The 25,669-nt window shown below is 32.5% G+C and overlaps 1 protein-coding gene across 2 annotated transcripts in view; it reads right to left on the bottom strand.

The window, feature by feature from the left end:
• Positions 1 to 25,669, bottom strand: part of LOC128996496 (putative phosphatidate phosphatase) — a 32,466-nt gene that overhangs the window by 6,269 nt on the left and 528 nt on the right. Inside the window, exons 2-7 of one of the 2 annotated variants that reach the window (XM_054421867.1) lie at positions 24,094 to 24,245; positions 15,260 to 15,357; positions 13,438 to 13,647; positions 11,990 to 12,047; positions 10,116 to 10,292; positions 2,250 to 2,348 (exon numbers count right to left, since the gene is read on the bottom strand). In XM_054421867.1, the coding sequence (XP_054277842.1) occupies positions 2,250 to 2,348; positions 10,116 to 10,292; positions 11,990 to 12,047; positions 13,438 to 13,647; positions 15,260 to 15,357; positions 24,094 to 24,245 (794 nt within the window). Of the gene's footprint in view, positions 1 to 2,249; positions 2,349 to 4,909; positions 5,395 to 10,115; positions 10,293 to 11,989; positions 12,048 to 13,437; positions 13,648 to 15,259; positions 15,358 to 24,093; positions 24,246 to 25,669 lie in introns of those variants that run through there. The other variant, XM_054421868.1, reaches the window with a different exon arrangement.

Raw genomic sequence — 25,669 nt, 5'->3', positions numbered from 1 at the left:
TAATTATTTTCAGTAATTAATTGAATTTAAAAGCTAGAGCGCTTTTATTTTGTTCATCTAATGAATTATGTTTTCAATATTTGGTACTCCTTTATATTCTAATCAATTTGATCTCAAAGAATTTATTCATATAGTTACGATGATTTAATAGGCTAATCTAAGCAGTGCTCCCTAGTCTAATAAAAAAGTAAGCACCACATACGTTATTACCTATTTAGTAAATTACTATTTCAAAGTTTTATCACTATATAGCAAGATATTTGAACACAACTATTAGTTAACTTCTTAAAGATTATTCCAGCTTGTTTCTTCAATTACAATAAGTGGTATTTTTACTGATCCGTTTAAGAGCGCAATCATCTCATCAACAAACAAATGTGATACTAAGCTTAAGTGTTTGACACCTTTTGAGCCACTGGTCTAAGTTAAACTCTTAACATTTTTGATTGTCATAAAAATGTAAATATCTGATAGATTCACACTATTAAGAAACACACCCCAAAACACTCTCTCAAATGGCATAAGTGATGTATTAGTTAGTGTGAAGATCACAGCCCAGAACGAATGATTACAAGGCCAGATAATAATGGTCGTTTAGTATTTCTGAGGCAAAACGTTGAAAACAAATGTACGGCAGACTCTTGATAATCCTACACTTCCAAACTAAAATATTTTATAAATAAAAATCATTTTAATATCAAAATTAAACTAGTTAACCTTAAAATTAAAATGGGAGATCCCTGAAAACATTACTAGTAGCGGCTAGTCCCTGCCCACCAAATCTGTTCGGGAGCGAAACTTCTACCCTCCCTCCAGTTGAATTTTTATTCCAATTAGTTTTGCCAACAGTGTCATTTGGAGGCTTCTGATTGACTATAATGAAGGTTTACTAATTGAAAAATTAGTTTTGTTAAAAAAATAAAATTATAAATGCCTCAAATTCAATTTTTTAATTATAAAATTAAACTGTAATAACCTAACCAAACTAACCAGACTTGCTGATAATGAAAAATCAAATTAAGGTTTAATTGAAAAAATGGTTCTGTTCATAAAATAAAACTATAAATGGTTGAAATTAAATTTTATAATGTTTTAATTATAAAATTAAACTGTCATAACCTAACCAAACCAACCAAACTTGCTGATAATGAAAAAATCCGAGACAAAAAAATTGTGCCGCGGGTGAGATTTGAACCCGGCTCTTTCAGTTCATCAGCCCGACACTCTATCCGAACAGATTAGATGGGCAGGGACTAGCCGCTAGTGAAAACATTGGGTATGTGAAAATAATACTAATAACCTATAAACTATGAAAGGTGGACTTAAGAAGACTGATTATGCACTCCTTGACTACTAAGCGCTTAAATCAACCATTATATCGATTCTACCACACAACTAAATCATTTAGGCCTGAATAACAAAGGTAGAACTACATTTTAAATTCAATTAGGTCTACCTGTATGAGCTTGGATGCCAAAAAAGTTAAGGTTTGTGTTAAATTGACAAATAACCTAACAAAGCACAGGCATGTAATAATTTCACCCATTATCACTTTAATTCACTGGAAATTCTACAAAATCAATAAAACTAACCTATCCAATCCAAATTAAATTATGGATGAAGTGAACTATAAAACGGTGAGTGATTTTTTTCTTTATTATAAAGTGTGATCAGTGCTTGCTGCAACTTTCCATTTTTGTTCATATACAATAACAAATGGATAATTTTCATGTAAATTAAATCCATTGTAAAAAAATGCGGTCTACTTTCACATATAAAAAAATCTGTCTACTTTTACATATAAAAAAAATGGTGTCTACTTTTACATATAACAAAAACTTATTCTCATTAATGACTATTAGAGCCTGTGATTCAAAAACAAAAACTTAATCAAGATTCCAAGACACTTTTAAATTTAAGTATCGTACAGATATTGGTCGATTCAAGGTATGTCGGATTATCAAGAATCAACTGTCTTAAAAATTTACACTTGTACGCTTCCTTCTTAAAATTAAGTCAGAATGTAAAAAAAAAAAACTGTTAACAGCCTTTAAAAAAATAAAATAAAAGTTCATGAGCTCTAATTATTTGAGTTGAAGAATATATAACGTCTCCACACAGTTTAACCTACACATTATTATCAGAAATACTATATTCAAATAGGTTTGTAAATAGTATTGAGGGGCTGGAATTGGAGTTAAAGATTTAAGAAAGCTCGTTTAAGATAAGGATTACGGTTTGGCCGTTACAGTAAGGTTGACGCCGTGGTTCTGTGCGTCGTCCGACGATGTAGCCGCTGGCTTGTAGATTTTGACGTCATCTAGACGAAGGTTCGAGACAAACTTTACCTGGAAAAACAATAAAATTAAAAACATATGAAATGTGGACCGGAAGGTGACTAAATTGGGAAATGCCAGGTTATCAGGAAAATGGGCAAAACAATCATATGATATTCGTTTTCTGTAAATAAAGGTCTCCAAGCTCCCCTCATAGCCAAACAAGCTAGTTAAAATATGAGACCAACAACATGTTTATACTTACTTAATCCACTATTATTCTATCCGATCCCAACCTCTGTGAGACAATTAGTCTCGTCATAATATTCCACAATGTTGTGTAAGAAAATTTACGCTCCCGACAAGTATCAATGTTTTGTAGGATGGAAACAATTCCTGTTGATTACGATTGCCATTTGACGAGTGTGTATGTAGAAAAGTGTTCGACGAAGAAAAATGGATTAGTGAGTTTGCAGTTCATTTGCACAATGCGACTGGCAGTGGACGTTTATCAGTTTATATTGAGATAGGGATGATTGAATTGAGGGGAACTTTGATTGTTTATCGGCATGTTTCTGACTTTCAGCACTGACCGCAGTTCTTGATAGTCGCAGAAACGTCACCTATAAGCTTGATAATCCCTCTCGAGTCACACCGCAGTCGGCATGCAAAGTTTTACTAATTTTGGTCCCTGAATCAAACGGGACTGATGAACAACTGCAGTCTACCTATACAATGAACAACATCGTGCTAAGGGTTAAGATCAACATCAAACTCCTTCAACCAAGGCACATTTTCTGTGCCGAATTACTTTACTTTATTCCGTCAACTGGCGAAGTACTTCAATAGCGGTTGACAACTAAGAATGAAGCGATCAAATCAGAGAACACAATTTATACTTGGGTGGAGCTTCTATTTTCCTTCACGTTTCATTACGATGAGACTTAATTGTGCTATAGGGAATTAGCTAGAATGGTAGTGGGGTAGTGGATGAAGAAAGGGCACGCCTTTGGTCTCTGGTTTGATCTAGCTGGAAATCAAGTATCTACTACTCACAAACGTTAATTACAAAGTTTGAGTAGCACACGGTGTTCCTTAAGGATCTAAAGTTGGACCTCTTATTTTTATCGTTGCAGCAACAGATATACAATCTGACTTATTTCATAAAATCAATAATCAATGAACCGTCAAATATAAGAATAAATAAACATGTCACATGATTTTAGACAATATTATATGCCTATTTATAAGTCAGCTGTGGAATTGTGAATTAATGTGGTTTGACAGTTCAGCTTGTTTACATTTGGGTGACATAGCAAATTGCAAACATCATTGTATTTGTTCTCATGACAGCCATGGAGACCAATCAATATTTACTTTTAAAATCCTCACCTCAGAACCTTTACTTTAAAGCCAAAGGGGCAAAGCCTACGGTCAGTGTCGAATTGTGAATAGTCCTATAATGGTCCTTGGTATGGTAGCTATATTTTTGTAAAATTTAAGCCCAGTTGCTTCAGTAGTTTTTGCGCCTATTAGTAATACACATACAGACAGACACCATTAGATTTTTATACAATAGTATATAGATAGATTAATTAATATTTTATATCTATATTTTAACTCTCTTTTCAGAACCTATTCAACTTCCAGATTAAACAACTGTGCTATAAGTAGACAGTATTAAAACAATCAAATGAGATCTTTGTAATGATGACAGATTGCAGTAAGCTGATAACTGTTTGTGCTTAAACATCGCACAAAAGCATTTACAATACTTCCCAACAACCTCAAATTTTGATTTAAAACATCCACCATACTTAATATATTATTTGCTTGGTTGACTACTGATTATTAACAAACAAAAATAAATCTTATCACAGATTATTATGCTCTTACATTTGGGCTGACTTTATAAATTTTGTGGAAACAACCTAACAAACCAATTATTAACAAATTACTTTTGGTTAGAATTCAGAATTTACATTTTATTTATACAAGTCAACCACATGTTACACTCCATCTAAAAACTAAATGTTGAATAATTAATGTACAAGAAATGGTCACAAAAAGTCCAAAGAAAAATCAAAAAGTTTGATCGAATTCAATTATTTTATTATTGGCATAAACCAGTTTACAAAATGATTACATAATTTTGTAAATGCATTTTTTTCAATTAATAAGATGACAATTAAATTGCAAGCTACAAACAGGTATAAAACTACAACAACTTGATTATTGACAGCTAATTACAGTATTTAACACTGAAAAACATGTATGATCGACAATTTAAAAGAAGTACTATAAAGGGCAACAAAAAGAGGAGAATAAAAACATTCAAAAGCCCGACAAAGAGCCTTATAGAGACAAAAAAATAACAATGAAACAAAAAAAGTGTTCACGTTTTTTTTAAACAAGCAATGTGAAAACCATTGGCAACAGTAAAAACAACAGTGATATCTAAAATCTGAAAGTTATAATTAACAAAAGAGAAAAAAATCTCTGAAGAACTATAACAGATACTTAAATAGTAAACGAAAACGACATTAGAGAGTGCAAAAAATTAACATACATAACAGGAGTAAATCTAAAACAACTTTTTGAAACTAAATATTTTGGTCCTAAAGGAAATAATCAAACCATAAGTCATAACCTAAAAAATAATATATTTCAAATAGCTTCAGGTAGACTTACAAATACAATGAACATTTACTTTATAAGATATTAACAAATAATGGACAGTGTGAGGTGTTTTTCTTTTCCTATTTTGCACATACATAGCCAATAGGCGATTCAATTTACTTATAAAAACAGTAAATACTGTAGCACATAAATCTGTCGGTGGCTCACATCAACTACGATCATTTCAATTTAAACCTGGTGACAACCTTAACATAGGGATGGAATGTCTAGTTGTATTAATTTTAAAAGCAAATACTAAAGCCCTACAATATATACACTACTACTTAAATAAACACAATTTGACTATCACAGCTTTCACGGTCTTCACTCAATCAGTCTATATATACTTGATTCGATGTTCCGTTGACAATGAAGGATCGAGAAGTCTTGTCAACGATTCGGTAGGCGATTGCGCGTAGTTCCGAGCAATGAACACCGTCTGTGGAAGACAACATCATTTGTAGTCGAGGAAAATCTATTGATTCAGGAATATTTAAAGTGATTTGTTTCTGATACTAGTAGGCAAGTAATGATTGAATTTGTAAAGAAAATGATTACTCGTATTAAGCTAGAATGCTACACTCTCAATGTGTATTACAAAAGCTCACATTAAATTTGCCTGTGTAAAAAAATTGGAAAACATTAAATGTTTGAAATACAAAACAGCATAGCCGGCAATTTTTAAAATTTTAGAGAAGGCCTGCATCACTTAATTTAATAGAATATCACAACCGATTCAAGCTATGCATAACAAATTTCAAGTACACTATTTTTTGTGGAATTTCTGTGTAGTTAAACTAATTCAGGAACAGAAAAAATTAACTTACTAAGTGTCTTTAAAATTGAAACACAAAAAATTTAGAGAACACATTAAAAACCCCAAACTATTTAATATTTTTTTTAAATTAGGCAATGCATGAATAAAAGATTGGTTGATTTTCAAGCCGTACAAAAATCCCGTTATGCTGGATGCACACCATGGAAGCAAATGGTACCAATCATAAGATCAATGTTCTTTATCAGCACACTATTCCCGCATGCATTCATATAGTAAAAAATCTACCCAATTTATCAGCTTATAAAATTTAGTCCTATTTCTTTCTATATGTAAATCAGTAAATGTACAATAGGGTGGTTAAATTATAAATAAGAAGTGTTTGGTAATGTTGGGCACGCTACACAACAAACCTACAGAAGACTGAGTCTTTAAATAGGCTAGAGTAATTGATTTGGGATCAGTTTATAAAATTAGTTAGTTGTTAATCTGCGATATCCACACAATTGGTATTTTATTTTATTTTTTTAGGGGAAAGGTTCTAAGCATGGTTTTAGTAATGACTACTTTTTGTTAGATAAAGTATTTAATTTATTTCCCTTAACATAACGCATCTGGGTCTAGAAATTATCTCCCTAGAAATAGATTGTTAAAACGTTTAAAAGACAGGTTCTCCTTTGGGGTTTTGGAGTCCAAATCCTGAGGCGTTGAGTTCAGGTACAGTAATGTTTAACTCTAAATTGGGGTTTAAAGTAATTTTCCAAATTAAGGTTTCAATTGGATAATTTAGTAACAGTTTACCTTTGGGATTCATCATTATTTTATGTTTTTTTCTGTATAAATGTTGGGTTAAGAATTAAGTTTGTGAGGGAGCCTTGAGTTGTTGGGTTATGCCTTCAAAGTAATCTCCGAGGTTTTGTGAAGCTCAAGGATATAAAATTTTTCTCACAATACGTTACACCAGCAACGTATTTTACTTTAAAACATGAATAGGTTTTTTTTGTTAAATTTGATCCTACCACACTTTTTAGACTAAAAGCACAATTTGGGAACACCATGTATTGTCAGTGTTAAGCAAAATAAAAACATGAGTTGGTATAGTCCCTCCCTTTTACTATTGTGAAACAGGTACACAACTTATGTGAACTACACTTTTACCAGTGTAAATTTTACAACATGCATAACACAAGTAGCATTTTGATTAACTTTGCTGTTTTGTTCTAGTTTAGACAATTCAAAACTAACCTTGCAGACATAAAAATGTGTATTAGCTTCAGGCAGAAGCTCAACCAAAGAGTTACAAAAGTGACGTTTCCTCGACTATCAATGATCACATCATAATGTTAAACTACAATCTAATAGTTAAGGTGTTAAAACATAAAATAAATTTAAAAGTATGTAACATTTAGAGCCTTATTTATAAACTAGTTTGTAAAAAGACAAGCTTAAACATTATCATTAACAACTAACATTTTACATTAATTAAAGCTTAATAACTTTTACAAATGATTAAACACTTTATATGAAAAACATGGTTTGGTTTTTGTGGAAGGACATCTATTGAAGACTTAGACACTTATTGCCTGAAAGACTTGTTTCTTACTTCCTGAAACTTCATTATGGATTCTGACAAATCGGAGCATAGTCACTTAACAAAAATAATGGTCATTGACGGGATTGGACCCATGACTCAAGGATAGAAGTCCTGCTTTGTAATCAAAGATCAGCTGTGTACCTACCACTATTGATTATTTATAGGCACTAAGAAAATAGTAATTTAAATTAATCGTCAAGTCATGTAAAACACACAAAAAACAATAATAAAAATTGAACCCAAAATCTAGTCAGAGCTAAAAAATAGCTAATCGATCCTCAAGCAGCTTGAGAAACTTTTCAAACAAAAATAATTTACTAAAACTATGATTGTGAGAAGAACTAAAATGAAAACACTGTCTGAAGCATTAACATTGTTTTAATATGCTTTTACAGTCAAATTTGGCTACCACCCATTGTCAGATCTTGATTTATAGCTCGTGTAATATCTATAATCAATGACACAGTAAACACAATAAGCAATTTTTTCTGGCATTCCCTTTAAACAGAACATGCAACACAAAGCTATATTTCCCACATTTCAATCAATATTTGGATCTATGGACACAACATTCCAGTTAAAACAAGATTCTAGTCGGATTTTATGGAATGTTTCTTAAAAATATTACTAGGAGCCATCAAACTACATACATGGTCTTATTAAAATGTGCACATACAGAGTGTTCCATAAGTAAACAGCCAAACTCCGGTAAATGTTTCTAAGGGTCAAAATTAAGAGAAAATTAAGAATGACATTTTTTCCCAAAAACACTTTGTTAACCCTTTCCACTTGTATTTTGCGGTGGTCACAGATAAGTTGGAAAAATTCAAAGATTTAAAAAAAGTTGTGGATATCTGGCTTGACGATGTGTTTTTGGGAAAAATTCCATGCTTGATTTTCTATTTTTACCCATATAACCATGTCCCGGAGTTTGGCTGTTTACTTACAGGGCACCCTGTATAGCCTGCTAAATATAGCTTCTCTTCTTCTAGCTTATCTAAATAATATTTATTTGAACTGATTTAGATTATTTTTGTTTGTATTGCAATACAGAATAACTCCCCATATTAAAACGTTTTTATTAGCTCGCTTTCTTTTACCTTAGGATTACTGAATTTTAGAAATATCCAAAAGCTCCTATCTTTTAATTATTGTTCTACTCTCCCCAACACAAGTAATTTGGGCTTTTGTGTTTCTATTAAAAAATCATACCTCCATTTATCTTGGGGGAGTTTTTAAAAGTAAATACTGTGTTAACCACATTCTATTAACATTTATTGCTTTTCTTACCCTTATTTTTGAACCTTAAGCAATTTGTTTGCCACTCTGACCATCTCAACTGATGAAGAGTTCTACTGATGGTGCAATAATGGTTTAAGCATACTTCAGTCTACGTTACCTTAACCACAGAGAAGTAAGGTACAGACAAAGAAAGCTTCTGGTACGACCTTGCACTTTCAGCTCTAAAAGTTAAGCGTTAGTTGTGCCGGAAATATACTCGTAAGGAGGAAGGAAGAGCCTGAGCGGCAACCACCGTGCGGAAATTCCTATCGCACAGGGCTCTTCCTTCACCGTGAGCGTTGTAGTACATGACGCCATGATCCGTTCCCTTAGACACCAACGACTAGTGCTAGACACAATTTAAGTGTTCCATTGAGTGTTTATTCTGTACTTTACTTCTCTTGGCTGAACTTTTCATACACTTACATTTCTATTTGAAATAAAAATCTATCAAAACCAATTTTTTTCCAATAACATTTCGAAAGGGCACTACACATTAGTCAGACTATGAATATTTAATGGCAAAGCCCGAGAGTTGATTTGATTAGCTTACATATGAATAAAAAGGAGCCCCATGCAGGAAATAAATTGACCAACATATGGGTTTTTCTTACTATGCACCACACAAAAACATGACATTTAGATGAATACAATGCTAAAACACTAAAATAATGTTGTGATGCTTTGTTATTCAGAACCAATACATAGTTTGATTCTGGGTTAGACTTAGAAAACCAGACTTTGATCGTTCTAAGAAACACATACCTAACCGAGGAGCTGAAATCGACAAGTTCTAGAGAAATTGTATTTCCAGAAATAAATTATTATAATGTTTAGCCCACTTTTACTGACAATTTACCTACATTTATTAATACAAATTTAAATTTGTTGTATTTCAAAAGTCATAAACAAATAAACACTCTGTAAAATAAATCAAAACAACTCAAACTAAATTATACTAATTTGCTTTTTTAGTCTTTTCTTTACAACACAAGATGGATAACAATCCGCGACCTATGCTCACAAAAAACCAACATTTGCGGTCGAATGGCGAGTGTAGGTTGTCACGGGCCATTTTCCCGAACGCTCAAATGGCAACCTATATTCGGCAAAAAACATCAACCTCAAAGAAAATAAATATACATACATTTTGACTTAAATTAATTGCAGTAATTTAATGGCTGTATTTTATAATCAACAATACAAACCTTCAAGAAGAATACACAAATAAAACAAAAACATAAAAATATACAAATCCAAACCAACTGTGTTTTTGGTCCGTGGGGACATTAAATCAAAAAGTAAATCGATCTAAGGCCAATATCTTACGCCACCTAAGGTAATAACTTATTCCATATAGGAGAAATTCACTAAAAGGTGGTTAAAATTGGTTCGTATGGATTGGATGGATATGTATACTTCAATATCTAAAAGTCAACGACACATTCATTTCAAGATTTCCCTGGAAGACAGCCTTGCCTAGTAGTACATAAACTACACTCGTACTCACCACAACTATCGCCACGGTGGTGCCCAGTAGGGAGCCAGCGAGCACGTCACTCCAATGGTGTTTGTAGTCCGACACTCGAGACAACGCTGTGAACCACGCCATCGAGATACAGATGAACTGAGCGAAGTGTCGAATCAGGTGAGACCCTCTCCAGTACACTCTGCATTGAAGGTAGAGCTGCGGAAAGCGACCCAGAACGTTAAAAACATATCATGTGAATAGAGCATTGTACAGTATTAAGGAATTTTCCATAGCATATCAATAGCATATCAATATTATCAATTTTTACCTTCCACAATTGTTGCAAATAGGAATGCCAGAAGGTAAAAATTACATTTCTTCTTCTTGTGAACAAAGCGTTATACAGTTTTGAGGAATTTTCCTTAGCGTGGAAATTTTGTTTTTAGCGAATTTCCCTATAGGGAAGTAGCTATTACCGTAGGTCTCATGGTAAGACTTAGGCCCGGGACCGATTTACTTTTTCATTTTGATGTCCCCAGAGGCCAAAAACACCATTCGTTCAAATTTTTATATACAGTATATATATATATATATATATATATGTCCGTGAACACGATAACTTGAGTAATTTTTATCTGATTTTGATGAAATTTGGTTTGAAGGTGTAAGGCGGGATAAACTTGAATGATTTCGCGATCCAGCATGATCGGACCATGGGAACAGGGTGTTATGGGGTAAAAATTGGGTTTTCTCACTTTTGACCCTCAAAACAGAAAATTTCCCAATTTTTCTCTAAACCTTCTTAAAGAGCTTAAAAAAAACAATTCAGTATATCAAAGTGTTTTGTACGGTTATTGGTTACGGAGAAAACTAAAAAAAATGGTAAATTTAAAATTCCCATGTTATTCTTATGGAGAATATTGTAAAATGTTGTAGTTTGCTTGTTTATGGATATCCTTTGACCACACTTGACAAATATATTCATTTTATACTAAGCAATAATTATTTTACTTAAAACACACACTTTATTAGTTTCCTTGTAGCAGCAAACCTAGGTAATCGTTAAACCTAATTTTATTTAAATAGCCTAGATCAATTGAAAATCAATTCAGCCAAATGGAAATTCGCTTAGACGGCAGGTTAGCTGCGGCGGGGGTATTTACCTTTCACATGTTTGGGTTTGAGGGTTGCGAAAAATAAATCCAAGGCGATGGGGGTCACCAGACCAAAATGTTTAGGAACCGCTGGCACAAACCATAAATTATTGTTTAAATTTATGTATCCAAATAAACCAATCTAAAGTATTTATCTTCTCTTTAACAACGCGTATTTGAACCACAGTCTACAAAGCTGAATAAAAAAGCTACAGTAAAACATCACTAACTTGACAATTTGTGGACCCAGAGGTTTTTCAGTTTGGGGATTGTCAAGCTATCCAGAACATTGGCATGTTTAATAGGTTATAATAAATAACAGACTAATTTTAATATAGAAGTTTATAACCATCCTGAGTTTTTTTTACATATTGAATAAACAATCTTCAAAGAAATGGCAAATATTTAGCATATAAAACTAAATGTTCTGAAAAATGCTTTTTTGCATTCACCCAGTCACCTGTTGACAATCGAGTTACACAGAATGTCGAGTTACCGGGTGTCAAGTTAGTGAGGTTTTGCTGTATTTAAAAAATAGTTAACACAGCACATCAAACTTCACTGCACATAAAAACAAGTTTTTGAATCAGAAGTCCACGTTTTCACTTGTATTTCCCAAATTTGCTAAACTAACCCAAAAATATTATTATTTTAATTAAAAAAATCCCAAACTTAAACAATTTAGCTACAAAAGCCATTCCAATCAATCTTTATAATCACCCTAAAACCATTAAACCATTAATTAAAAATTATACTTACAACAAGAAAGACCATGGTGTAGGCAGAGAAAGAGGAATGTCCTGATAAGAATGATAACCTGGAAAAAACATAAATATCACGTTAATGCAATTTTCTCTTCTATAATCTGTACTCATTCGGTTGTTGCTTTACCTTGTAAACTATCCAGAATGTAACTTCGATTAGCCCTGCTTCAGCAGAAAATGGACAAATGTTGTGGTTAATCTGAGAGCTATTATAGAGATTTGTATCCAAATAAACATAGCTTTTTCTACTGTAATGATGTATTTTTCTCATACATCATTGTATCATGTAACTTCAATGAAAAGTGTTAAGGTTTGCGCCAGAGGGTGTGGCGAGTGGAATGTGGGGTGAGATGGTGGGGGGATGTAGAGGCTGAGTGCTGTTTCACCCGTCGTGCAGATCTAGTTCACTACCTCAACCACGCATCAACAAGTTCATCTGTGGATTGTTGTGGTCACTCTTAGTGATAATTAGTGATAATTAAGTGAAATGTCATATTCTTTCAAGTCTACAAGTAGTTCTGCATAGACAGGCGTGAAAAATCGTGTACAACATGTACAAATATTTAAAAAAATCAAAAACAGCTAAAATGTGGCAGATTCAACATCCAACTATGGCCTATCTAGACTTTGGTTAGGCATGCACTGTGGATGTGATACTCCCTCGTGTGGATTAACGTCCACACTAGTGAGTACTACGACTATCCGCAGTACTATCTATCTATATATTAATAGGCAAGCATGTTTCTTTAAAACCTTTTTTCTCAGCTCGTGTGCATCGTAGGGAAAATCTACGCATACCGTTAGAAAGCTATTTTCCTGTAGGTGTGCAGAATCCCTTTATAAATTTAAATAGGCTCAAAGATAAGCGCAAAAAATGAGTTTAAAAATTTGAAAAAATTTACATGGATCTTATGCGTTGCCATGCTGGTGACGAAATAACAACGAAATATAAACAGAAAATCAAAACAAATGGAAGAAACTCCAATCACATGTTTTATTTACAGTGTGGGGTGAAACATTAACATAAGTGAGTGTAGGAACATATAGGTATAAGTGAGTACATTACATATTTTTGGTCGAGTTTCGACCACTGGACATTACTCGTCTTGATAATTAGACCAATTCATTATTAATACCAAGACAAAAATGTGGTTCGGATTCCACTATAAACTGTAGGTCCCTTAGTTGCCGTTAGCTGTATGGGCTATTAATAAACAGCTGTGTCTAAGGATTATGTCGGCCTAGTCACTAACACGACTACAAGATAGTGCCACTCATCTACATTCATACTTGGCTTAAAATACCTACTTTGTATGGTCACCATTTCAATGAAAAGTATTAAGTATTAACCATAGCTACCAAGAGGACGCAGTCCTTAGGAGAAACCTTTTTCCACGCCATCAGGAAGGACTTGTCTAACATTGCTGAATACATCTCACATACCTGCCCTCTCTTATCAGTCTAGCGTTGTCCCCTTTGCAGGTAAAGTCAATGATGTACGTGTTCTGGTACTGGGGCAGTGAGCAGTCAATGGAAGGCTGACAGACTGACCAGAAGTGCGGTCGCAGCCGACCGATGGTGTACTTGGCGATGTCCGTGAGCAGCTGACTGCACGCTGCACCGAAACCGAATACTCCGATTACGCAGTAACATCTACAAACAGATATATGATACACGGAGGAACTATTGGCAAAATAAACATTTGTACAGAGGGACTGTATTCACACACCAACACACCTTGGGAAAACAATTTTAAACAATCCAGGAATTTGAATATATTTGAATAAGGGTAGATAAGGCTAAATTTGTATTACATGACTTCCTCTAATTTTTTGTAGAAATTATTAAAACAGGCATACACATATGTATAGGGCCAGTACACACTTGCAACTGTACTTATACAATTCTGATAGAGAAATTAATCAAATAAAAACTATCTGAAAACATAAATAAATGTCAACGATGATAAGAAAAATCATTCTAAATAAGTAAGAAATATATTAAAAGTGCATTTTAACCTGTTGATGCTTTTTCATGGATGTAAATGGATGGAACAGCATTAAACTATCTTTTTTCAAAACAAGTTAACGGTAATTAACATAAAAAATCATAAGCAAAACTATAGACACAGTATTTAAAATGTGAAGGTGTTTATAGAAAAACTATCCAAGTAAAAATCCGTTGCCATTTCCAAAATTGCCAAAATCTATGCTAAGAGCCTTTTGGTGATAAGAAACTTGAAATTTTGACTTATTTTATCTGAAACCTTTGCTAATGAAGACTGACATTGACCTATCGAATGCAATTATATAATCATGAAATTATATAATTTGAGATAAAAGCTTTGTGTGACCATAGAAAACGGATGCTAGTGCCAATTTATTAGTTATGATTGTCCACCAGATTATTTCATAGGTCAAACTTTTAAGCTTTAACCATTCTATATAATATTGTAGCAATTCTTGGTCAATGGATTTACAACTGCCCTAGTTATCTTCTCTTTCTACTTCTGCACTAGTAAATCCTTGGTTAATTTATGGTAGAAACATTTAACAATGAGATATCTAGTTTTATTTCATCTGACTCAACAAGTATAATTGAGTTTAGAAGATAAAGAGATAGTAAAAGAGAATAGTTAGAACTGAGAGTTGGTGAGTTTTGTAGCTTTGGACAGCAGACCTCCAATTATTTAAATCAATAACCTGACCACATTCAAATAAAAAAAAAATAGTTGTATTTTTACTAAAGTTTGGAGTATTTAATAGAAAATAAACTGAGTTGAGCAGAGATTTTACTATCGGGATCGCAGAACAAGTTTCAAAAGCGTGGTTAAAAAAATTCGTGATTTTTGCGATTGCGATAACGATGATGTCTAAAAGACCACAGAAGATGTTCAAGATATTGCAGCTAATAGAAAAATGATGTTGTTTCCGTGAACACAGAAGACGATGGTGATGTCCGCACACCCGAGGAAGATATTCAAGATTTTTCCATGATCTCAGAAGACGATGATGATGTTTCCGTGTGTCATGAGGCAATGATGATGTCCATGGGAACCATGGGAAATGTTCAGGATTTTGCCTTGATCACGTTTTCTTCCTTTTTAGAATAAGAATATTTATTACTATAGTTTTAGGTTATTCTGTCTGTAAGCGATTCAGATAGTAAGAGTTCTTATGTACTGTGACCAGTTGATTCCTTAACCAGAATCATGAATTTCATGAATGAGGAAAAACAGCCATAAGTCTATAAATTAAAACATTACCTCCAGACCCACGGGTGTACATTCCGGCCGTTGAATGTTACTTTTCTGTTGGCATGACTCTCCCCACTCCGATAGTGTATCCATTCAACAACCAGAAACTGTGAACAAAACAAACTTCTCAACTATATGTCTTACAACTGAGAACTATAGAGATTGACATAGACATTGAGTAGGCCTACCTACATCAGGTTAGCAAACATGTTTGTCCAAGGCACTTGCTTAGAAAAAATTAAAAAATAAAAAAAGGATTGATTACAAGAAAATATTCACAACCATTACTTATACAATGTTCATAGTTTTAAACCTTTTTCACAGGATAAAAGTAGAATAATAATCAATTTGAATTTGGTGTATAATTGTGATTTTACTTAGACCTACCACTCTACTCAATGTTTTTTTTTTTTAACATTTCCCAAATTGTGACATATATAATATTATGAGTAATGTCACAAATCCATTATCTTCAAGTTACAACCCAAACACTATAGCGGAAACCTACTAAACTTGTATTTTTTAAGTTTGTTAAATAAGGCATGTTTTTGTTTATAATAAAGGTGTGGGGTTCAAGTAACGCCTGAGTTGTCTAACGGCGACTGGGTTCGACACCTCTGGCGTCGTTTTAAGCAGAAAAACATAAAACTCATAGTAAATCAACATGTCTTTCAAATTTGCTTAAATAAATTTAAATTCATCTGTTTAGTTTCACAATCTTTGTTTGAATATTGATTATTACATGTTGATCAAACAAAGCTAGAAAGTCATCAACTCACTTTTAAAATATACAAATTGTTAAAAAACTTTAATATTAGGTTGAGTTGAATTGAGGATTTAGATAAACCATTTTATAACCAAGCTCACATAACAAATTAAAAATACATTATTTAATTATTCAGAATCAGAATCAGAATCTCAATTATTGTCATTGATGAAATATAGATTGAAACAGCCATTGTCAGAATTCTCAAAACTAATTAACCGACAAACAAATACATCTGCATTTTAACTAGCATATTCAGTGAGGTGTAACTAATGGGATTTACTCGCAGGATCGCTCAGAGCCATAAACCGTTGGGGTAATGTTAAAAAAGTGTTATTCGGTTTAACATTTTTAAGTGGTTTTTTTGCAGGTTTTAGCCTTAAGATAAAAATAACCAATTTTCATTACAGTGTGGAGTCAAAATATACAATTAATTTTATACAATGAAGCGTTGTTGTACAATTTAAGATTTAAGGTTATAGAAAAATAAAAATAAAACTTTAATTTAATCTTTTTTCTTATAGTTTGGAATGAGGTGATAAAATAAACTGTTGTTGCTTGCTTATTTAGGCTTGCTTTGGACATATTTTAATTAAATTTATTTATTTCATACATACTATCAACTATAAATAAATCTGAAATGTATTAAGGGAAAATTTCTTTAGTTAAAATTCAAACAGACAAATGGAAATTCACTTGTCTGCAGGTTAGCTGCGGTGGCTATTTTATGTTTAGGCAACCATTTACAGACATAAAAAGCAATGATGAGGTTTTTGTGATTTAACCCTCAATTATCTTATCAGTAAATGAATGGGTCTTGTTTGTTAATTGAAGTGGGTTGTACAACTCAGCATGATAATTTGTAGATTGGAAATACTGAATGATTGGGGCTTTTGAAAAATAAGCTTATGTCATGAGCATTTTAATATCAATATTCTTGTCTTCAAGGTATTTAGATAATAAATGCCTAGGTTATACACTTTTTAATTATCTGGTTTTTAGCGAATTTCCCTATAGGGAAGTAGCTATTACCGTAGGTCTCATGGTAAGACTTAGGCCCGGGACCGATTTACTTTTTCATTTTAATGTCCCCAGAGGCCAAAAACACCATTCGTTCAAATTTTTATATAAGTATATATATATATATATATATATATATATATATATATATATATATATATATAGATATAGATTTATATATATATGTGTCCGTGAACACGATAACTTGAGTAATTTTTATCCGATTTTGATGAAATTTGGTTTGAAGGTGTAAGGCGGGATAAACTTGAATGAGTTCGCGATCCAGCATGATCGGACTATGGGAACAGGGTTTTATGGGGGGTTTTATGGGGTAAAAATTGGTTTTTCTCACTTCTTACCCTCAAAACACAAAATTTCCCAATTTTTCTCTAAACCTTCTTAAAGAGCTTAAAAAAACAAACAATTCAGTATATCAAAGTGTTTTTGTACGGTTATTGGTTACGGAGAAAACTAAAAAAATGGTAAATTTAAAATTCCCATGTTATTCTTATGGAGAATATTGTAAAATGTTGTAGTTTGCTTGTTTATGGATATATTTTGATCAAACTTGGCAAATTTATTTATTTTATAGTAAGCTATAAATATTTTACTAAAAACACACTACTTTATTAGTTTCCTTGTAGCAGCAAACCTAGGTACTCGTTAAACCTAATGTTATTTAAATAGATCAATTGAAAATCAATTCGGCCAAATGGAAATTCGCTTAGACGGCAGGTTTGCTGCGGCGGGGGTATTTTTAATTATTTATCACTCTATCTTATTTATTATTTTCATTCTCAATTGTGCAGGCATTGTATTGTCACTGCTCATTGTAGGCCTACCATGTTCATTTAAATAAACTTGATTTAATATTGTATATTGTCTAAGAATAGCCAAAATATGCAAAGGTACAATAAATTCAAAAAAAATTTTGAATAGACAATAAAATTAAAAAATAAAATAACAAGCAAGTGTTAAAATAGTAAAGGAAGTTATCTGAGCCTGTGTTAATTTGTTATGGCCACAATGTACTGAACATGAACATTCTTCATGACACATATTTTTTCTGTAATTTCAGCCAAATTGATCCAGAAATTGTTTGACGGTGAAAGCATAAATTCAGACACTTAATTTGTAAAATAGTTTTAGTAGTTTACTTTTAAACATTTTAAAAGAAATTGTTAACACAGAAAGATAAAATCAACTCAAATCAAACATTCCATGCTACACAAGAATATTTGTGTTATCTGGTGACAAAGTTCAAACCATCTATTGACATGGAAAACTGATGACAAAGCAAACAAAGAAACAAAACATTGCAATGACATTGAATCGCAAACAGCTTGGCAAACTATTTGAAAACGCACACAAGATTCAATAGGGGAAACCATTTGTTACCCAGTCTCAATGCAATATCTCATCAAAGCAGACCAAACGCTTTCTTGAGATATTTAATCTCAAGATATAGTTTGTTTTACTTTAGAGAGAATTTTCACTTCCCTTTCTGGTAAGGTGGACCTAAATCTCAAAGGTCCTCTAAATTTTTTAATAAGCAACACTAAAAGGCACAGGGAGTTCATAAAATGTGTACAAAAATAGAAGACTTATGGTTTTATACTTTCTTATTCAAGTGAGCCAATGGAAAATTATGAAATTGTTAAATCTAAATGCTGATTAGTCTATTTTATACAATAGAAATGTTATTATTGTTAGGTATTTTCAAATAAAAAATGTAAATACTGTATGGATACAAATATCAACAGTAAATACTGTTATTAAAAAACCGGCAGACAGCAACATTCCTGCTGCTTCAATTTATTGTAATTTTGCAAGACGAAAAAAACAATCAAACTATGATAAATGCAATATTTTATTCTCTGAGATAGTAAAAGCCTGAGTGAAGTTCAATGAAACTTGGTAACAAATTGTCATTTGGTTAAAAATAAGTTCCTTTGATTTTATGATATAAATCTCTTTTTCAACCCATTCAGCTTCTTGATCTATTTAGTTTACAACATTTTACACTGTGATCATGACATTTTTGAAATACGTATTAGTAAAATAAAATGACTATCTGAGTACCGTACTACAGTAGACTCCCTCTTATCCGGACTCCTCGGGACCGAGGCCATTCCCGATAACGGTTTTTCCGGTTAAGCCGACGTCCCCAAAACTTGTTAAAACGGACCGTTTACTGTGATATTTAACTTAAATTTAGAAGAGCATTGTATTTAGTCACATGATAACTGGCCTCAAATCTTTCCCATGAGAACAGTTGTTTCAGTGTCACCCACTTCCTGCCAATCTAGTCCGGCTAAACCAATGTGATGATAAAAGTTGTCCGGTTAAAGAGATGTCTTTTCGGATGTAGTCCGGTTAATCAGATGTCCGGTTAAAAGGTGTCCGGATAAGAGGGAGTCTACTGTATGGCATTTCTTATTTCATTTAGTTATTGAAAAAGTAGCCCCAGACAGTAAAAAGAACTTAAAAAAAAGTAAACTACATCATATACAAAACTAAAATGTGCTACATAAAAAAGTTTTTAATTAAAATGTACCATCATAAACAAAAATTTAATTTGAATTTATGATGATACCTGAAACTGATATTAGAAAAAGATATTAAATAACCTATTACAAAATACAAATGGCTGGACAAATTTTGGGTTGTTCCCTCTTAATTATTTGATCAATTTCTGATATGAATAATGAATTTGTTAATGAACATTACAAACTGTACATATCACAGCTAAGTATTGCAACCTATGTAAGTTACATATCAAAGCTATGTCCTGATGACACGGAATCCTGATTGAATAACAACCTTGACAACTAACATTTCCTGTTCATAACAAGATTTCAACCAAACATTCTAGAGAATATGCGTGGTATGCAACATTTTGACTACGCATATGTTTCAAGCCCAATAAACTATGTAAGCACAATATAGTACACATTTCCTTCCTCAATGATGCACTACAAAACAACATAAAAATTGGCTGCTATCAAGTCTTTTTCTATTCACAATACATTTCAAACCAATTTGGACTAGACTCATAATTAAACATCTAGACAAAAAGTAAAAATAATTGGGATGCAAACAGTTTTAAATGTTGCTTTCTCGAATGGACATACTAAGCTCAGGTTTTATTTTGCAAACAATGTATTATTACGAAGTAGTTAAAACTAATTTAGTATTTTAAAATTTCGAATAACTACCGTAAACCAGGGTGAAAATGAACACTTTTTCTGGTTTTTCTTGAATAACTTTCTTGTTAAATAAGATATCAATATATTGTATTTGTTGCTTTATAAAGAGACTTATGGTAATATAATAACTTAAGTTTAAAAAAATTAAATACAAAAATTCTAACTTAAAAAAAAAGTTATATCTATTCATGTTCACCCCGGGTTTGGGGTCAAGATGAACACCCTATGCATTTTTCATTACACAAATGTTTTTTCCAAAAAAACACGGTCGCTTAAAATAATTTTTTTTTAACACACCAATTGGGTTATGTTATATAGGTCGGCCGCTTAGAAAGCGACCTCCTCCAGCATTGGTTTAGCATTAGCGTGCAGGTCGTTTTCTAAGCGACCAAACTATAGTACCGTATGTGTTTTATGTAGACAAAAAGATGCTGATTCATAAAATATTTTTTATGTATTTCATTTTTTATGATTTCTTATAAAAAAAATTGAATAAACATTTTCCTAGTTTTGTTCATCTTCACCCCGGTTTACGGTACTGTATTTCAACCATATTTACAGAATATGGAAACTAATATCAAGATTTGATAATTGATAAGGAAAATTGTATTTTCAAAATGCATGTTTAATGCATTCTATTTCTGTTTACTAACTAAATCATTTAAAAACATTCTAACACAAATGGAAGTAAGTACAGTATATTCCAGAGCCTAGGTGAAAGTATATGAAGTCATTGATGACATCATCAGAAAAACTAGATGACCTTCCTTTATACAGTAGGTACTCAAAAGGTTACGGTGAAAAATGGTTTCCTTTGTTTTAGTATTTCAGGACATACCTGTTACGCTAAATGTAGCATAATATAAGTTTGACAATGGCAAAATAAACATTTTTTTAGCATATGTATTTTAAATTCTTTTACTTAAACATTTTCTTAAACATTTATTTTGCACAAATAATTTGTCAATCTTGTTACTAAAATATACTTGTGTTGTTCATTAATTTATTTAAATTTGATCATAAGATATTAGCATTGACTATTGGATACAGAAGTTGTTGTATTAATAGTCAAAGATATTAGCCAGAATCATTAAGCTTGGTCTTTTATATGAACCAAGTAGGCCCCTACTATGCTATTACATCAAATATAAAATTTTAGTAGTAATGTAGGTAATTTATAGTATAGTGGATTTAAAGTAATTATAGTAGTAGGTATTGGAATTTCTTTGAACACAAAAATAAAACGAGAAAGTAACTTGACCTGATGAAGACTCTACAATCAATAGTCTGAATGTCGAACTCAATTGACCTCAACCAAGGCTGCAATCACTGCTTGCCTTATAACCTTAAAATTCGATTTATTTGCTACAAGTACCATATTTAAAATAATAACCGCATTGATATTGTAATTCTCTCTTAATTTAAACTTTTAAAAGAACTACTAGAAAGGCAAAATAGAAATTGGAATTTTTTCATTCCGATGTTTTCTAATGGAGAAGATTTTGTTTACTAAAATCATTTGTGAGCACGGACCTAGCAAGTGGTATTCAATGATTTCATCATTATCTTATATATTTAAATGTGAAAGGTGGTTTTTACCCAAAGATTCTGAATCAATCATTAAGCCTAACAGATTTTCACAATTCTTTTGGAGGAAACATAATTTTGAGAGGAAGGGAATGTCAAAGCCAAAATTTAAACTTTGGGTTAATACTTTTTAGAAACTTAATTTTACATTTTTAAAAGTCTATGAGCCGACCATTATTTTGAGTTATTCCCGATCAATGTGATTTGATTTACCTAACAGCTGTTTTTTTGTTATTTAAAATATCATAGTTGATTGACCCACTCATCGAATCGTACAATAGGCCTACTGTCTGAAATCACTTTTTCCCTATTTCTTTATACTTTGAAGGAATAGCTGTTTAGAGAAAGATTCTTTCTGCGAACTGTCACTAGCAGTTTTACTTCGGAAGTGTTTAAAAAATATTGACTTTTGGTATTACATACCTTTTACGATGATACTAAATTTATAGTTTTTTTTTTTTAATAAACCTAAATGATTTTTATTTTTAGGGAATTTATTATTTTGAACTAATTCCAAAAATGTTTGTGTAAGTTAATTATGTTTTGTCGAAAATATAATCTTTGTAAATAAGTTTAAGTTAAGAAAAGTTAAACTCTCTTTTTTCAGCAAACAGTCGCTCAAGTTTAAGTGGCTTACATGAGAATGGTTCATTTTGATCTATGTTTAAATATGCCTGTATATTTGTTTACCATAGTAAATTGGTATGGTACGCAAGGAAGATGGCATGTAGCTACTTATAACCAGTTTGATCTACTTGTTCAAAGGTTTGCAATTTTAAAATTGGACTGAATGATAATTTTAATATGCTAAACTATTTTGCAGGGTTATAAATTCTAAATCTTATTCACTGATACAAAACTTAATACATATATTATTGTAAGAGAACATCTTCATTGAATAGCACTTCATTATGTTATGATTTTAGGGATTGCCCGTTTTAACCGACCTTATGAGTTATCCGACCAAGGTTCGGTCCCATAGAGTAAACTCTACACTGCCTCTCTCGTAAAAATCCCACTGTCGTCGACATAAAGAAAAAAAGGTTAACATTGGATAGCAACAAGACCAGGGTTGGATCATTCCCTTACCAAAAAAGTAAAAAATACACCACTGGCATATATACAACCAAAATTAAATTAAAGGAATAGGAGCAATACATCACAAACATATTATAAGGTCTTTTGGTATAAGTTATTAGTGAAATATTAAGCACTATCATCAAAGAGTTGATTAAGCACGGGTCACACTAGGCTGCTCGGCAGCCGCTGGTGATCAGCGGCTGGCACCAGCACTACCAAGCAGCGGATTTTCCACGGGTCACACTAGGCTGCTTGTTAGCCGCTGGTGATCGTGATATTAACGATGTGTGAGAAGGAACAGAACAGCTGTGAGGTTTTGTAACAAATCACTGTAAGCTGCTTATTTGACGTTTTTACTTCTTTTAAGAAACGTTCCACAAGTACTGTACGTTTAGTTTTGGAATAAAGAAATCAATAACCTGCTTCCCCGACCACCTAAGCTCAGTAATTTCTATGCTACAAATACTACTTTAATCGCCTAGTTTAAAACTCAGTTCTTGTCGCCATTTTGTCCTTTTTTGGGTCCTCATCCAGCACTAAGCCTACTTAATATTGAATTGAGGATGTATGAAAGAGAAATAATTTTATTAAAAGATGCTTAACCGCAAGAAGAGACGTTATAGTGGATCAGGCCATGGATACAAATAATTTATAAATAAAAATACTTTTTAAAAATGCCACGTTTTTAAACGCACTAAAAAAAAGAATCAGAAACATATGCAAAAATGTTTTACGAATGTCAACAGTCACCATCACATACATTCCAGGCATTACTAAAATTAGTTAAACCTCTAATAAAAAAATTTAAACAGTTGCTTTTGTCCTTTTGTGTTGTTAAACCAAGTTGGAAATTATCTTTGGTCGCCGCTGGCACGCTTCTAAAAGTGGTCAGACTACGCTGCTCGCTGGCGTCAGCGAGTGCGAGTGGTCACGTGACCTCTATTTGCGGCTGCCTCGCTACCAAAAGTTGAACATGTCCAGCTGACAAATACTCGCCGGCTAACGGTGCCAGCTGCGAATTTTATGGTCACATCAAGCTGACAGTAGCGGCTTCTTTCAATTCGCCGCTGATGCCAGCCTAGTGTGACCTGTGCTTTACACTAACAAGACAACCAGACAACTATGTATGAATAAGAAATCTATGAATCTAAAAGCTACGAATAACTTACAAAATTACTTACCAAACAAATCGGTAGAACAAGGCCAATAAAATAGAGCATAAAACTTGTCACTGTTGAGTCTTTAAATGGATATCGTATTGACTCATCATTACAAAATAGACCTCTTTGATAAGGTGAACCAAACAAGTAGAAAAACAGCAATGGGAATCCAACTGGAACAAAAAATCAATTCTATTAAACTTTCCAAATAATTTTCCAGATCAATAAAAGATAGCTGGCAACTAGAAATCTAACAATGTAACACGAGGAAAACTACTTGCAAGACAACTAACCTATAAAACTTAATGGAGCTTGGATAACAACCATCTGTTTACATTCTGGCACGTGTTCAACAGAAGTAGCACTTAGTGCTTCTCAAACAATAGCTTCAATACATTTGAACTCACCTTTGAGAGGTACGGTACAAAGCAGCTAATAGTAAAACATTGATGCTAGAAAAATTGTTAGTAGTAGCGGTATTTCAAATGTGTAATTAAAGAGTCCAAAAGATTTTACATTGAGGGCTTACTATGGGTTATAGTGCTCATTAATAGGCTAAAATATGGTACCGGTACGGGTACATTTAGCCTACAATGAATGTTACAGTTGGTATACTTGCAACTAACAACTGTTTGGTGACTTGCATTTAACTTATATGCCTAACGTCATTTGTATAAGATTTTTAAAAAGGTCTAAGTTTACGCTACAGTATAAAACGTAAAACTTAGCCTATTGTATTTCAAAGGACAGTTCAGTCATATTTAACACGTCTCTGTCAAAAATATTATCCTTCAATGGTTTTTTCTTTGCCCTCTACAATTTTCTGGCACAGTTCTTACACAGGTCCATCAGTCGCTCTGCCGGTGGTCCATCTCTCAATTCCAGCTATCTTTCAACTGATATTTTGGTAATTTGATCGAACGCCTGACTGACACTTGATATTTTAAGTATTTGACATTCAAAAAATAGTGTTTTATTATTTTATTAAAGTCTGAATTTATACTTGGTTTATAACATCATCAAGATGCATGATGAAAAGTTGATTAGTATACCGGTACCTAGGTAGGCTTAAAGTCTGAATTTATACTTGGTTTATAACATCATCAAGATGCATGATGAAAAGTTGATTAGTATACCGGTACCTAGGTACCTAAGTTAAGTTATTGTGTTTTAAGTGTTTGTGTTTTTTCATAGGTACCTAACTTAGTTAAAAAAATGCTTGACTGTAACTTAACAACACTGTAGGCCTAGGTCCTAAATAAAGTGATGGAAGACTGACTGAGAAAACCAACTGACAGACAGTTGACTGAGGAATTGTGGATGCAGCTGAGACTGAACTGTCCCTGTGACGGAACTTTGACGGGACTGATTAATGTGAATCGACCTTAACGGTGTTGGTCAAATGTTTTTACCGATAAGTTATAGTACACTACTTAAACACTCTTTTGGAGGTCCTAATAAAAACAAAATTATTGAATCTTAAAACAATATAAAGACGATATCCTACGCTACAGAAGGGCTTGTTGTTATCCAGTTGTATCAATAACTTGTACACAAGATGTTCGATGAATTTTCAATCTGAAACTGGCTTATGAAG

The sequence above is a fragment of the Macrosteles quadrilineatus genome, unplaced genomic scaffold (genome assembly GCF_028750875.1).
Source record: "Macrosteles quadrilineatus isolate MER2022 unplaced genomic scaffold, UCM_ALF_1.0 Scaffold_6__1_contigs__length_79288215, whole genome shotgun sequence".
Classification (NCBI taxonomy): domain Eukaryota; kingdom Metazoa; phylum Arthropoda; class Insecta; order Hemiptera; family Cicadellidae; genus Macrosteles; species Macrosteles quadrilineatus.
The sequence above is the reverse complement of the archived record's forward strand: the minus strand, read 5'-3'. Positions and strand labels throughout refer to the sequence as shown.